Here is a 16,081-nt window from a genome sequence, read left to right on the forward strand (position 1 = left end):
GATCAACGAGCACATGGCCAACATGAACACAGGTCCAGAGTGACAACAGTTAACATGTGCAAAATAACTGAAAATCTGAGTATAGAAATATAGGAATGCAGAAGTGCTGCCACTGAAGGCAGAGCAGTGAGGAGAGCCAGCAATTAGGGAGGTGTCTGGAGCAGGGAAGCTGGAGGTGGTCCTTGAAAGGGCTGGGTCTTGAGCAACTCTCTTCATGGCCACTGGTCAATGCTGTTGGCTTTCTGAAGGAAATAGGGAGATGAAGGCGGCTCTGTCTACCTTTCTGGTCCAACCTCTAGGAAGCAAGGCTGTCATAGTTCAAACAAGGAGTAGCAGACTCCAGGGTTTTAAGCAACTTATTTGTTGCTATTTACTTGAAACTGTTTTCTTTCTTGTCTAATTTTTTCTTTTTATGTTTTTCCCTTGCCCTTCCTCTTGCCTCTAGTTTCCTTAAATGTTATTTGTTGTTTTGATATTTTAAATGGCCAAAAGTTATTACATATATTTTTATCTTGAGCTCTTTCACCTCTGATAAATCTAAATAAAATACATGATGAATAGTGTACCAATGAGGGTGAACAGCTGCTGTTCTCTGTTCCTAGGAGAGTTCCAATTGCTCCTGCAGCATAAGGGACATAGATAATCCCCTGGATCTTATGCAGGGAGAGGGCAGAGGTAGCTTCTCTCTCCCCCTCCCTCCCTCCATCCCTCCTTCCTTCCCTTTCTATTGTTTTTTCTTTTTGTCTCTCTGTCTTTTCTTCTCAATCTCAAATCTCTTTCTTCCTTCCTTTCTCACTCCTTCTTTTCTTCCTCCCAAGCTATAAAAGTAATGATCATGGAGAATTAATACACAGCATAGGGAATAGTGTCAATAATATAATAACTATGGACCATGACAGGTGGTTACTAGACTTATTGTGCTGATCACTTTGTAAGGTATATAAATGTTGAATCACTGTGTCCCACACCTGAAACTGATATAATATTGTATGTCAACTATAATTTAAAATGAATTTTTAAAAAATTAATGCTCATTGCTTTAAAAATTCAAACAATGAATCTTCTATAAAGCAAAAGAAGTGGAGCCCCTTCCACTATTCACAGTCCCACTCCACAAAGACAACCATGGTCAATAGTTGTAGTGTATCTTTCCAGACTCTTTTATGTGTATGTATAAAATATGTATTGGGATTTTTTTTTTTTTTACTGGGATGCACAAAAATGAAATGTTTGTAGTTTTTGAATCATCAAGTCATGGATGATTCCAGGGTCCCCTCTCAAGTAACTTGCATTTGGATGATTACCAGAATCTCCAGAGGATGCACAGTAATCTGCTCTCAAAAATGAACCAAAATGAATTAAAAAATGAATCAGAGAGGCTGAGGAAGGATCTATATAAGTATGCTGGCAAACACTCCCTTTCTGCCTCTTCTTTGCCTCTGGAACCTCCCTCTTAGAGAAGGGGTCACTGGGACAGAGAGACTCTGCCTGAGGGCAGAAGTGACAGTAGGTACATGGTGGGCTCTCAGATCACAGGGAAATGATCCTAAGATAGCAGAGGCAACTATCTGTCTCTGCTGTGAAAGAGTTTTGTTTTGTTTTGTTTTTACAACAGTGACACTGACATAATGATGCCTGATCATTTCTTTTGCAAAGCCAATTCTGATTTGTCCCATTTTTCATGCTTGGAAATTTACCTAATCATTTCTGTTTTGGGCTATGTAACTTTTCCTTTAGGTCACATTTGTACCTGTCCTTTGTTGTGGAAGTTCTGAAGTGGCCTTTATCCAAAAGTCAATCAAAAGTTGTGACCAAGATCCTAATATAGTTGGTGACTCTGGTGCAGCCCTTGAGCTGACAGCTGGTGTAGTGTGGATGGCTGAATTCCTGATGCAAAAGCCTAAGCCCAGAAGCATCTGAAATACCCTGCTCCCTACTCTCCTGCTCTGTGCTGCTCCCATGGGCTCACCACTCTCCACAGCAGACCCCAGACTGAGTCAATACTAGTACCTCTGGTTTCTTCCACTTCCCAGAGACCTATGCCCTGGTCAATCAAGGGAACAGCCAAGATGGGGGAAAAAGGAAAGAAAAGTCCAAGGCCACTGTTAAAGATTTTGACAGAGTGAGGTCAGTAGGATAAGGGTCTGAAATATGGAACTATCTTGTCATGTAAACAGGGAGTGTGCATGTGGAGGACTGAAGTGGAAGGAAGGCTTGAAATCAAGAGAATGGAGGGTGGGAAAAAAGTACAGAGAATGGGGTCTAAAGCCCCAAAGGATACTGGGAGGCCTAGGAAAGCCAAACCACGGATCCTAGGGAGGAGGGCAGGAAGGATGGCCTGGTTCCCACTCCTTGTCCTTTTTCGCCTCTCCTATTCCTCATCACCCCCATGGAATCAGTCTTTCCCCCACCTCTGGCCCTATTTCTGACCCCAGGCAGGAAGGACAGAGTGAGCTCTTGCCCGAACTTGGAGTCTCAGCATCAGGTCATCCTTGCTGCTGTGCCCTAGTTCTAGAAACTCCGCTTCTTTCTTGTTCCTAAGAATTGGGCCCCATCCTGTGCCCCAATCTGGTAACTGAGCCCTGTTCCTGTTCCCTCTGCTAGAGGCACTCTCTTGGTGACCCTCTTAGTTTTTCTGGCTCCTGTCTACTTATCAGAGATTAGATTTCCTCCTTAAGCCCCAGGCTGGAAGCTGGGGGTCCTATTTTCTGCCAGTAGAGGGAGACTGCATATCTTAAATATTTACAGAGTAAGTTTCAACATCAAATAAACCTGTGTTCAAAAAGCCTGGCTCCACTATGAACCAGCTGTGTGGCCTGGGTGAGTTACTTAATTTCTGAAAGAAAAAAAAAGTATTATGCAGTGTTGTGACTCAAAGTGTGATCCATGGAGTGATACATCCACATCAATGGGAGCTTGTTAGAACTTCAGAATCTCAGGCACCAACCCAGATCTACTGAAACAGAACCTGCATTTTAACAAGACCACCCCCTGGCCCAGCCAGGTTATTTAATGCACATTAAAGTTTGAGAAGCACTAATGTAAAAGAAAGAGCACAGGCTCTGGAACCAGGAGGATCTTGCTTTAAATCCCAGCTTTGAATCTGAGTCTTACCTGTCAAATGTGGATGGTAATACCTCCCCCATATACTTGGCTTTAGGATTATGTATACGAAGTTATAAAAAAGGAGCGGGTGTAGCCATTATGAAAAACAGTGTGGAGATTCCTCAAGAAATTAAAAATAGAACTAACATATGATCTAGAAATCCTACTTCTGGGTTTATGTCCAAAGGAAGTGAAATCATCATCTTGAAGAGATATCTGCACCCCATGTTCACTGCAGCATTATTTACAATAGTCAAGACATGGAAACAACCTAAATGTCCATCAAAAGATAAAGGGATAAAGAAAATTATGTATATATGTGTGTGTGTGTGTGTGTGTGTGTGTATATATATAAAATGGAATGTTATTCATCCTTAAAAAAGGAAATCTTGTCATTTGCAACAATATGGATGAACCTGGAGGACATTACGCTAAGTGAAATAAGCCAGACACAGAAGGACAAATACTGCATGATTTCACTTATATGAGGAATCTAAAAAAGTTGAACTCAGAAGTAGAGAGTAGAATGATGGTTCTCAGTGACTGGGAGGTGAGGGAAATGTCGTTCAAAGGGTACAAAGTACCAGATATGAAGGATAAAAGTTCTGGTGATTTAAAGCACAACATGGTGGTGACTAGAGTAAACAGTATTGTACTGGGTACTCCAAATTTGCTAAGCAAGTAGATCTTAACTGTTCTCACCAAAAGAAAGAAGAAGAAAAAGAAAAAAAGAAAAAGGTACCTATATGAGGTGATAGATATGTTAATTAGCTCGACTGTAATAATCATTTCACAATGTATACATATGTCAAAACATCATGCTGTACATCTTAAATACATATAATTTTATTTCTCAAATGTACCTCAATAAAGATGGGGGAAAAAGAAGTTATAGATACAGCTCCCAACAAACAGTGAATGCTCAATAAATGGTATCTATTACTACCACCTGCCTGCTTAGCTTTCCAAACCTGTTCCAATGCCCTCTTATTAGAATGTCTTCCTGGTTCTGCGTGCTTTAATAGACTAACTCCTTTTATCTGATGTCAGGCTGGTCTGGACATCCTTGCAGCATCTGCAATGACAATGTTCTCTAGTATCTGCCCCATGTCACTGGGCCCTGTCTTATAATTCCAGATCCCTGCTCCTTCCAGTTTGACTGTTCAGCTCGTGTCAATGGGCATGGTTAATGGGAGCATGCCTCGCCACAGCCCAGAAATGAACATTCATTCCACTAATACTGATCAAGCATCAAGTGTGTGGCAGGCACTGTCCTGACTTCAGGAGGTCATAGATTAGTACAAGGTGGAGACATACAGTGACAGTACAGTGTGATAAGCACTATGATGGAAGAAGTACCAGGTGCTATAATAGAAGAGGTCCAGGAGGACAAAGCAAGGCTACCTAATCTGAAGGCTCTCTGGAGGAAGTGATTTTTGAGACTTGATGGGTGAACTGGAGGGGTCAAGGAAAGAGGAACTGGAAGAGAGATCAGCATGTCCAAAGGTCTGAGAGGAATTGAAATGAATTCCAGTGTGACTAAAGAATGGGAGTAATCAGGGAAATTAGGGCAAGAGAGGAGCCTGGAAGGCAGGTGAGTGCTGGTCACAAAGGACCTTATGAACCAAGTTAAGAGAATCTGGACTTCATTCTGCATGCACTGGGCAGCTGTAAATGTGTTTTAAGGGTGGAAAGTGATATATCTGATTTTATAGAATAAGTGGTATAACCAATCAGTCTTGGGAAAAGTGACATTAAGTTTTCTGATTCATTTGTATAGGGGATTCTAGAATTGTGGTCAGAGGCAGGAAATGAAGAGACCTGCCTAGAGAATCTGGGAATTAGAGATGAAAAATGGAAAGAGGTTCAGGAGAAGGGAATGTAACATTATTTCTATTATTCTGCACATTTCATGTTTAACATCTCCCTTGTTAAAGGTGCCTCCTCCCTTCTTTTCCATTCTCTTTTTAAAATCACTAGGCAAGGCCCCAATCACAAGTGTCCTCATAAAAAAGTCAGAGAAAGAAGATTTGACACACAGAGAAGAGGAAGCAATGTGACCACGGAGGCAGATATTGGAGCTACCAGCTTGGAAGAGGAAGGAATGGACCATTCCCTTGAGCCTCCAGAGGGAGCATGGCCATGCCAACAACTTGATTCCAAGACAGTGAAAGTAATTTCAGACTTCTGGTCTTCTGAACAGAATAAATTTCTGTTGTTTTTAAGGCACCAAGTTTGTGGTAATTTGTAAAAATCAGTTACTGTAAATCAATACAACATAAAAAATAAAACTCTTAAGAATGAATTTAACAAAAGAAGTTCAAAATGTACTCTCTGAACACTAGAAAATATTATTAAAAGAAAATTTAAAAGACCTAAACAAATAGACATCTCATGCTCATGGATCAGAAAAGAAGGCTTAGTATTGTTAACATGGCAATACTCTCCATACTGATCTACAGATTCAACACAATCTCTATCAAAATTCCAGCTAGCTATTTTGCAGAAGTTTACAAACTGAAGTTTACAAACTCCTGAAGTGAGGACAGTGCCTGCCACAAAGTTGGTGCTAAAATTCATATAAAATGCAAGGGACCCAGAATAACCAGTCTTAAAGGACTCACACTTCCCAATTTCAAAACTTGTTACAAAGGTACAGTAATCAAGATAGTGTAGTACTGGTATAAGGACAGACATGTAGATAGATCAATGAAACAGAATCAAGAATCCAGAAATAAACCTGTACATTTATGGTCAATTGATTTTCAAAAAGGGTGCAAGACAATTCAATGGGGGAAAGAATAGATTTTTCAACAAATCGTGCAGGGACAACTGGATATTAAAATAAAAAAGAATGAAGGTGGATCCTATATCACACCCTACACAAAAATTAACTCAAGCCCAGCTGGGCGTGGCTCAGCGGCTGAGCATCAACCTACAATCCAGGAGATCATGGTTCGATTCCGGGTCAGGGCATGCGCCCAGGTTGAGGACTGGATCCCCAGCAGGGGGCATGCAAGAGGCAGCTGATCAATAACACTCTCTCATCATTGATGTTTCTCTCTCTCTCCCCCCTCCCTTCCTCTCTCTAAAATCAATAAAGATATATTTATTTAAAAAAAGTTAACTCAACATGGATCAAAGACCTAAATGTAAAAACTAAACTCTTAGTAGAAAACATAAGCATAAATCTTCAAAATCTTGTATAAAGCAATGATTTCTTAGATATGATACCTAAAGTACAAGCAACCAAAGAAAAATTAGATAAACTAGACTTCATCAAAATTAAAAACTTTGAGCTTCAAATGATACAAATGATACACATCATGCAAGTTAAAAGACATCCCACAGAATGGGAAAAAATATTTGCAAATCATATATTTGATAAGGGACTTGTATCCAGAATAAACAAGGAATTTTTATAACCAATAATGAAAAGACAAATAACCCAATCAAAAATGGGTGAATGATCTGAATAGACACTTCTTCAAAGAAGATATACAAATGGCCCATAAGCACATGAAAAGATGCTCAACATCACTAGCCATTAGGCAAATGCAAATCAATATTACAGTAAGATACTACTTCATATTCACTAGGGTGGCTATAATTAAGACAGATTAAAGCAAGTGTTGGCAAAGCTATGGAGAAATTGGAACCCTCATTCATTGCTGATGGGAATGTAAAATGGTGAATCCTCTTTGGAAAACAGTCTACAAGTTCCTCAAATGGTTAAACAGTTATCATATGACCCAGCAACTCTACTCCAAGAGAAATTAAAACATATCTCTCCACAAAGATGTGTATACAAATGTTCATAGCACTATTCACAACAGCCAAAAAGTGGAAACAACTCAAATGTCCATCAATTGATGAATGCATAAATAAAATGTGGCATATCCATACAATGAAATATTATTCAGCAATTAAAAAGGAATAAAGTTGTAATACATGCTATGGCATAGTTGAACCTTGAAAACATTATGCTAAGTGAAAGCGCCAGTCACAAAAAACCACATATTGTATGACTCAATTTTTATGAAATGCCCAGAATAGGCAAATCTATAGGACCACAAAGATTAGTGGTTGCCTAGGACAGGGAGTGGGGGTGGGGTGGAGGTAAAACAGTTCCACCTATTGGGCACACTGCTTTAGGGGGTGATAAAACTGTTTTAAAATGTGATATTTGCACAACTTAGTGAGTATACCAAAAATTATTGAATTAACAGCTTAAAATGGGTGAATTATATGGTATGTATTAAATCTCAATAAAGCTGTTAAAAATTTACTCAGTATGTATGTACAAATGTTATGAATGATTGCCAGTTTATGATTCTGTCTTCTTTGCCAACACTCGTTGAGTCCCAGGAGAGTTTTACAAAGGTTTACTGTACTGCTAACTCCAAGATTTTCTTGTAACGAGATGGCTGACAAGTATTTAATAATTTAAAGCAAAACAAGGCAGTGTAATTTGTCATTGATATAATGCATAAGAACAAATTAAATGTCAAGTTCCAAGAAAAGGAAAAGTTATTTGTGACCTAACTAGAAAATTTATGTTGAAATGGAAATTTTTCCCAATACAAATCCTGACAGATGGTAAAAAACTGTTGGTTAATTTACTGAGTAGGCTGTTAAAGCACAGGGAGCCTGCATGCTGGGCCTGAAGCAGCAAATAAATGTTAGAAGCGGAGGCATGGGGACTAGATACATATTCCTTCTTCCTGAGCCCAGAAGATTTAGAAACCAGGAATTCCTCACCCTGGCTGCTGAGATCTGAAGGTTAGTTCTTCCTTAATTCCAGAAGGCGGCTCCAAGTCGGAAGAACCTATTTCTAGTCCTAGGCCCGCTCTGCCGTTGCGGGACAAATTCAAGACCATCATTTGCCCTTGCAGTGCTTATTTCGTAATGCATAGGCTGGGTTTGAACCAAGTTCTGCTGTAGACCTGTGTGACCAAGGGCGAATCACTTAAATGTGAACCGGCTTCCATATTTGTAAAACGTACTCCCTTTCATGTCTCCAAACTGGTAGTGAGGAGTGTTGGGGCGGCATCTGGAGGTCTTTCCACCATGCCCAGATGTACGCACGAAGAGGGTGAGCGTCTTGGTTGTCCGTTCTAAACCCTGGCTCTGGCTTCCCTGGCCCAATTCTCTCATTTACAGGTGAACAAAGCTCCGTGACCGAGTGACTTCTCCATGGATACACAGAAGTACGGTCACAAAACTCCATCATAAAGGCCTCGGGGTCTGTGAGCAATGTGGCGCAACCGGCGTTGAACCAGCAGCCGGGGACGGCGAAGCGCAACGTGGCCACCTCCTCAGAGCCAAGCGGAGGCCCGCCATCTAGAGGGCGGTTCGGGCCCCGCAAGGAAAGCGTGGTGAAAAGGCTCTGGATACTGCGGCGTCCAGGAACCAATACGCTCTCAGTGATCTCGCCTAACTCCTTTTTTCCATTGGACCTCTATAACTGTCAATCAATCACTTACCCAGTTTTTATTGGTTTAGCTTCAATCATTCTACTCAATTTACTAATCACATGGTTTTTTCCAAGAACATCTTTACGTTATTAGCTTTCTTCCTAAGTCTGATGGATTTAACCAGTTCTTCTATTCCATTGGCTGGACCCAGTCTCTCTTCTTGTACATCCTGTTTGAGGCGGAAGTGAGCAATCCTTATTCCTATTGGCTTAGATTTGCAAGCAGTGGTTGTCCATCAGTCTATCAACCAGGAAGTACAGCTCCGGAAGAGGCGGGCCTTGTAAAGATGGCGGCCCCGGCGACTACGGTTTGTTATCTTTCTCCGGTTGCTGTCGCATACGTTTCCTTTACCCTAAATGGCTCAGGCGAATTATTGGCGCAGGGAAAGGGTGGTGATGAAAGTAACTTCAGGGAGGCAGCTTCCCTGGCACAGCCGGGGGAAAAGCAGCAGTAGAGAGTCCGGGCAGGAATTACCACTCTCTCCAGTAACCTTTGAGGGGCTGGCCCGCTAGGAGGCAAGGCTGCTTGTGAACAGGAGTGGGAAGAACGGAAGTCTGGGGTGTCCGAGGAAAGTGGGGGCTTTTTCATCTCATTATCCAGAGGAAAGAATGGTTTTTCTTTACTCTCCCTCCTGTAGGAGGTGCTGGAGTCAGACTTGCCTAGAGCCGTGGCACTTTTGAAAAACCTCCAGGAGCAGGTGAGTAATGTCATCCCTTTGGAGCAGATTAATCACGGATTGCCTTTGACTTTGTGTGCTTCACCTCCAGACTTTGGAGATTTGGGGTACATATTTGAATGCTACCAAATACCATAAGAGCAAAAAGATTTTATTACCTTTTCAGGCTACAATTAAAAGTAATTGTATCCAAAGGAATACAGAAAACTCAAGAAATAAATTATCTGAATAAATTTCCTTTATTATTATAGGTAAGGAAACTGATGCTGGGAAAGGTGATGTGATTTGCCCTCTGAATGCCAAGCTAATGTACATTTATATAATTCTGTACAATGTAAGTTCAGCCAGTACAGATAAAGTTACAGTCCCCTGTTACCACCATCCCAGTCCCTATCACCTCTTCATGGTTTGGTAAGGTGGTTTCTTTAGCTTTAAAAAGAGGTGAAAAGTTTTTTCTACCTTTTGAAGAAGTATCAGAAACCATATCTCTTATTCTTTCTCAGAACTGAAAAGAAGATAATACTGTACCCTGGAACCGTGTTTAAAATATTTTTTAGGTGGCATTGTTTAGCTTTTGCCTTTCACAGCTTACAGAGATCACTTGGTGTATTCTAGTCAGCTGTTTTATTTGGACTAATTTCAGGTAATGGCTGTAACTGCCCAAGTTCAAGCTCTGACAAAAAAAGTTCAAGCTAGAGCCTATCCTACAGAAAAGGTAAGACATACTTGAAGAGTAAGTATCCCCTGACTTGATGTTCTCAACAGTTCTTTCATGATAGGTTTTGTTGAATAACTTGTATACTAAGTGCTGGAGCTTTAAAGATGAATAAAATCCAGTTTCTGTGTTGAAGTGTATTAAGACAGATCAAAGTAGTAGATATAAGCAGTAGCAGCCATGTTGCAGAGTCATGATGGGTGGCTGTGCAAGCTGAGGAGAGAGATTAAATGATTGCCAGAGGAGCAGAGGAAGTCAGGGAAGGCTTCTCAGAGGAGGTAATAGGATTGTGAGGAATAAATGGGAGTCAGAGGTACAGAGAGAAACAGATATGCAAAGGAACAAAGTCCTGAAAGCATGGTGATACTCTGGGAAAGGAAGTGAGTCCTTTAGTGTGGATGGATGTAGAGTGTGTGTGTGTGTGTGTGTGTGTGTGTTAGGAGTAGGAAATAAGACTGGGAAAGCAGTGATTCTGTGAAAAGTCTTTGTCAGCTGAGGAGTTAACTATTGTATTTCATCTAATCTAAGATGCTGTTAATTGAGGACATATCACTCATATATACTAAGAAAAAATCCTACCTGTTAATCTGTGACATATGCTAAGATACTGTTGATTAAAAGATGCATCCTGACTTCAGAGATGTCAAAATATAAAAATGATGTTCATCTTAAAGTTGAAATATGGTAGTTTATAAATTAAGGTCTTGTAGAACCTTCTCAGGGATCATTGAGTATGGCCAATCTAGATAGAGGGTTTTGGATCCCTCCTGCTTGTAGAAAATCTGGTGTTATCTATTTTATATATAGAGCTTTTGTCCTAAGATGTTATTTAAGCAAAACATACAGTAGGTCAACAAAAGTATGAAAGTCATTACAGTAGGATAATAAGAATAATTGAAGGATTTTTAATCATGGGATTTATGATGTAGAAAGCAGTTTTGTGCTTTAGAAAGATAGCTAACAGCATTTTTAATATATTCTCTTTGCTTTTTCTTTCTTTATTCAATTTTGTTCTTACCTATTTTTATATTTCCTGATTTTTTAAAATCTTTGCTTTTTCTTCCTTCTTTGTGTTTCTTTTATGTGCTTGTAACGCAATTTGCACTTGACAGTGCCCAAACATGTCAGAAGAACCTACTTCTCAAATTCTTGGCTGTCTTTATTCTGGGTACCATGCTTTGTTCCATTTTAATGCCTTTTTGAGATGGGCTGCTAGCATGTATCTTAGATCACTATATATTTGTTTATTCATTGAGCAGATATTTACTAGCTTGTCACCAAAGACTTTTACTAGGTGTTTTATAGGTTACAAAGTGCTTTCATGTTATCTTATTTGAGTTCCATAATTACACTTTGACACAGGAAGTAAATACTGTTCATATTACAGATGAGGAGACTGATGTTAGAAGGTTAAGTGACTCACTCAGTAGTTGACTACTGAACAGCTAATTCAGAAGTTAAACTTACTGTGGCCTGTGCACCAAAGGGTCGTGGGTTTGATTCCCAGTCAAGGGCATGTAACTGGATTGCAGGTTCAGTCCCTGGTCCTGGTCGGTCCTGGTTGGGGCCCTGTTGGGGATTGGGATCATGCAGGGCTTGTGCAGGAGGCAATCAGTGTTTCTCTCTTATATCAGTGTTTCTCTCTCTTTCTCTCTACCTCCCCTTCCACTCTCTCTAAAAATCAATGGAAAAAAATATCCTTGGGTGAGGATTAACAACAACAACAACAAAAAGTTAAACTCAGCTTGTCTTCTTTAAGTTCTTTGCTTTTCCTCCTGTACTACACTAGTGCTGATCTTAAGAGCTTATCTTGTTAGAGTTAGACTGAGTTTGAATCTCAGTTCTGCTTCTATTACTGTGTAATCTTGGGCAGAGTATTTAACCCGTTTGATAAAGGTCTTCCCAGCGCTGTGGACTTTCTCAGTTTTACTTTGTGCAACAGTGACTCCTTTTTTAAAAACAACTGTAACTTACGTCAGTGCTCATACATGTTACTTTTATTTAAAAGAATAAACATATAATATTTGCTTAATTTTCTACCTGTAAATATAATAAACTTGTAATTTTAGAAAGTTTGTAAGATACGTAAAAACACAAAGAAAATTAAAAATTTTATGTAATCACTGTTCTGAGATAACCACTAGGGTACATTTTTTGGAAATTTATTATAAAAGTAATACATGCTTGATGGAAAAACAGTTTCACAGTGTGAGCACTCCATTTCTTCCTTTTTCTCATTTTGATCTCCAGAGATAGCATTTGTTAATTGTGTGTTATTTTCCAGATGTATTTCTGTATGTATAAAATGTGTGCATCGTACTCCCCCCCTTTAGTCAGAACCATATTATATGGAATATGGTGGAATTAAGTTAGTACGACAGGAATTATATCACTGTGTATAGATCATTGTTTTTACCTGTATCACATAATTCCATTGTATGGGGATAAAATCAGTAATTGTTTTTGATTAAATTAACTTAGAATTCAGCACTGTATGGAGACATTTTTGATTGTCACAACTTAAGGGGGGCATCAGTGAGTAGAGGCTAGCAATGCTGCTGAACAGTCTCCAGTGCCTGGACTGCACTCCACAAATCATCTGTCCACAGGTGTTAATAGCTCTGAGGTTGAGAAATCCTGCTATAGTCATTTTGGGGATACTTTATTGATTTTCTTGCTCTTACTGTGTTTCAATAGTGCTCTGACCTTTGCTTCTCCCTTGTTAGTATAATTTTCTCTGCGGCCATTTTAGGTATAGCCTCTCCCTTGAGATTACTCCAGATACCTTGTATGAATTGATTGGGAAAAACTTGCACTTGGAAAAGTTTACCCTGTTTGTCCCAGGCTTTCCTTCTGATTCTATGGCTAAAACTGAATTTGTATCCCTTGCTATTTTGTTCAACTCAGGGTCTCAGCCTCTTGGAAGTGAAAGACCAGCTGCTGCTCATGTATCTTATGGATTTGAGCCATCTCATTCTGGACAAAGCCTCAGGAGGGTCTCTTCAGGGACACGCTGCAGTTTTGAGACTGGTGGAGATTCGCACGGTATAAAGCATTTGGGATCTTAGAGTCCTAGGTTTCCAAATCCTAAATTCCAGGACTTTCACATAGTAGCTCTCATTTGAGTGGATGTTCTTTTGTTTAAGTGAGGAAACCAAATGAAAAATAGTATTTTTCTCTTTATTTGTTTTGCTTTGTGCATATTTTAGGTGCTTTGTCTGGCAGCTTAATAAAGGGACTCTGGCCCGTGCTTAACTTTGGGAAGGGAATGTGATCCTTTTTAACCATGTTACAGGTTTTGGAAAAACTTCGTCCCTTGGACCAAAAACTGAAGTATCAAATTGACAAACTGGTCAAGACTGCAGTGACCGGCAGCCTCAGTAAGTGGAGGAAGTAGTACGCTATGTGTGGTTCATCATGAAGTCCCAAATCTTGTAAAATCTCTTGGTTGTTTTTTATGTTTTAGGTGAGAATGACCCACTCCGTTTTAAGCCTCATCCCAGCAATATGATGAGCAAGGTAAAGGGTTGCGTTATCCTGATTTTCCTGAGTAATCTAAGCCTGAATGAGCCTCATGGTGATCCTGGATCTCCTGGGATACTCTTATTGCTATTGATGCTAAGTTTGTGCCTTAGAGTGTTGACTATAAGATTCCCCCTTCTCCTTTTTGTTTATTTTCCCATCTCCCCAGGGTACTCCAGCTTTGTTTTTTCTTATCACCTGTCTGCTAACACTTCCTAAGTTTGTGGACATTATATTCTTTTTGTAGTTGAGCTCTGAGGATGAGGAAGGTGAAGCAGAGGAAGGCCAGTCTGGGGCTTCAGGGAAGAAATCTGCAAACGGAGCAGTTAAGAAATATGTTCCACCACGTTTGGTTCCAGTACATTATGGTATGAACTGTGGCTACTATCTCCTCAGTGTGAATTGTTTCTCTTCTCCTTTTCTCTATTCTGGGATAACCCTTGCTAATTTTTATCACATAGATGAAACAGAGGCTGAGCGGGAGAAGAAGCGTCTAGAACGAGCCAAAAGGCGAGCATTGAGCAGCTCTGTCATTCGTGAACTTAAGGAGCAGTACTCAGATGCTCCAGAGGAAATCCGCGATGCCCGGCATCCTCATGTTACTCGCCAGAGTCAGGAGGATCAACACAGGTCTGAGTCTTTGCAATTAGACATTGTTTTCTGTGCTGTAGAGACCTGTGTGCTTTGGATGAATATGATTAAATCTGGTACCAAGAGAACCCATATTATATGGGTTCTGCCAAACTGGAGTGGGAAACTTGGGAGGACAGTTTCTAAGAATTAGGGGTTTGAAGTACAGAATAAGAACTGGGAAAAAGATCTTTTTCCCCCCAACTGAGCAAACACTATATGAAGAGAAATATATGCAGTTCCACCTAGCAGGGCATTAACATTCTGTAGTTCGCTGTGACAGCTCTCACTTGAGCAGAAGGCAATAAAAGCAGGTTTTTGTAGTGGCATCAAGATTGCTAGATAAGTCCAGGGAAGAGAAGTAGAAAAGTGATTATAACTTGAGTGCAGACTCACTGACTTTGCCCGGTTGATAGGCTTGAGTGAAAGGGCCCAGGTGGCTAATCCTGTCTATGGATCTGAAATACAAGAGTTTTCTGATAAAATAATAGTTTAAATATTCCAGTGGTTGGTCTGTGAGTTCATTTGTAGGGAGGAAGGAAGTTCTAGCACAAAGACATTTCCTTGAAGTTCAGTATTGAGCATTTGGTATATCCTTACCAAATACTATATTGCCCTGCTATGACATTTCTTGAGAACTGTCTGAATAAGGGGTGAGTAAATGTCTGGGCCCAGGTGCTGGGCTGCAGCTTGTGTCTTATGGACTGAGCATGCTGGAAACAGTGTCTGTGTTTCTCTGGCAGGATTAACTATGAAGAGAGCATGATGGTGCGTTTAAGTGTCAGTAAGCGAGAGAAAGGACGACGAAAACGCGCAAACGTCATGAGCTCACAGCTTCATTCTCTCACGCACTTCAGTGACATCAGTGCTTTAACAGGAGGAACTCCTCATCTTGATGAGGTGAGGTGTTACAGTGGTGGGAGGTGACCTTGCTTTCAGCCAAATGTACATGGGTCTTGTTACCATGGGGAACTTGGGAAGGGATACTAACACTTGCAAGCACACTGCCATTCCTTCACTTTTTCATCTGTCTCCAGGATCAGAATCCTATTAAGAAGCGGAAGAAGATATCTAAGAAAGGTCGGAAGAAAAAAGGTCAGTAAATGGCTAGGACTTAGGTGATCAGGTGCAGGGTAGAGAGTATGAATTGGGATGCCAGCTTTGGATTTGCCATCTTAGGTCTTAACAACCCCTATAATAAATATCTCTTCCATGCTGGGCATTAATCTCTTTAGAGGTGGGATTTTATTTTTCTTCTTTCCCAAGCTGAAAATCAGCATCATTCACAAAAGAGATTTCTGGATTCTTTCTCTGAGTTCCCACAGTGCCTGTTGAGGCTTCCTTAAATAGAACTATAAAAGTATCACTTGAAGGAACCATTATCCCATTTCAGTTTCTTCCTACTCAGAGTCTTTTGTCCTGGGAGGATATAGAGTGCTGCCTAGGGGACCCACCCCTACTGAGCCCTTCTCTCTAGATGTCTTTTTGTTCTTTCCCTTCAGCTTTTCCAACTGTCCTTTGCCTCATTCTTGGTTTCCCTTCCTTTCAGGTTTTCGAAGGCGGCGGTGATTGTGGGTGTACATATTTATATATGTTTTTTGTCATCCTGGGATACTTCTAATTTCACTGTATGTAGGTTTTCCCCCCTTGGAATTTATAAATTGTTTGCTCTGGACATGTGGAAATATCTTTATTAATAAAACTGATTTTACTTATGAATTGAAGCCCCTTTTGCACATGTATGACTCAATTGCTGGGTGTGGGGAATTTTAGGTGAGAGCAATAAAAGGGAAATATGAGATTTTGAGGGGAGTGGGAGAAGTTTGGCTATATATAGTTTTTTTTTTAAAATAATAGAAACTAGCAGTTGGTTATTTAACAAAAAAATTGAGAGATTAGAGTACTATAATCAGCTCTTCGAACCCATGTTGTCCCAAGTTCCTGTATGGTTTATAA

At 40.2% G+C, this 16,081-nt stretch overlaps 1 protein-coding gene across 1 annotated transcript; it reads left to right on the forward strand.

Moving 5' to 3' along the window:
* Positions 1-8,851: 8,851 nt before the first annotated feature.
* On the forward strand, positions 8,852-15,849 carry NGDN (neuroguidin). Its single transcript, XM_016205845.1, has 11 exons — positions 8,852-8,889; positions 9,220-9,279; positions 9,902-9,973; positions 12,881-13,018; positions 13,269-13,353; positions 13,440-13,492; positions 13,743-13,863; positions 13,957-14,125; positions 14,869-15,025; positions 15,163-15,220; positions 15,675-15,849. Exons 1-11 carry the CDS (start codon positions 8,869-8,871, stop codon positions 15,692-15,694), a joined length of 954 nt encoding a protein of 317 aa, XP_016061331.1. The 5' UTR covers positions 8,852-8,868; the 3' UTR covers positions 15,695-15,849.
* The last annotated feature ends 232 nt before the right edge of the window (positions 15,850-16,081 follow it).

This window comes from Miniopterus natalensis, chromosome 1 (genome assembly GCF_054644295.1).
Source record: "Miniopterus natalensis isolate mMinNat1 chromosome 1, mMinNat1.hap1, whole genome shotgun sequence".
Classification (NCBI taxonomy): Eukaryota; Metazoa; Chordata; class Mammalia; order Chiroptera; family Miniopteridae; genus Miniopterus; species Miniopterus natalensis.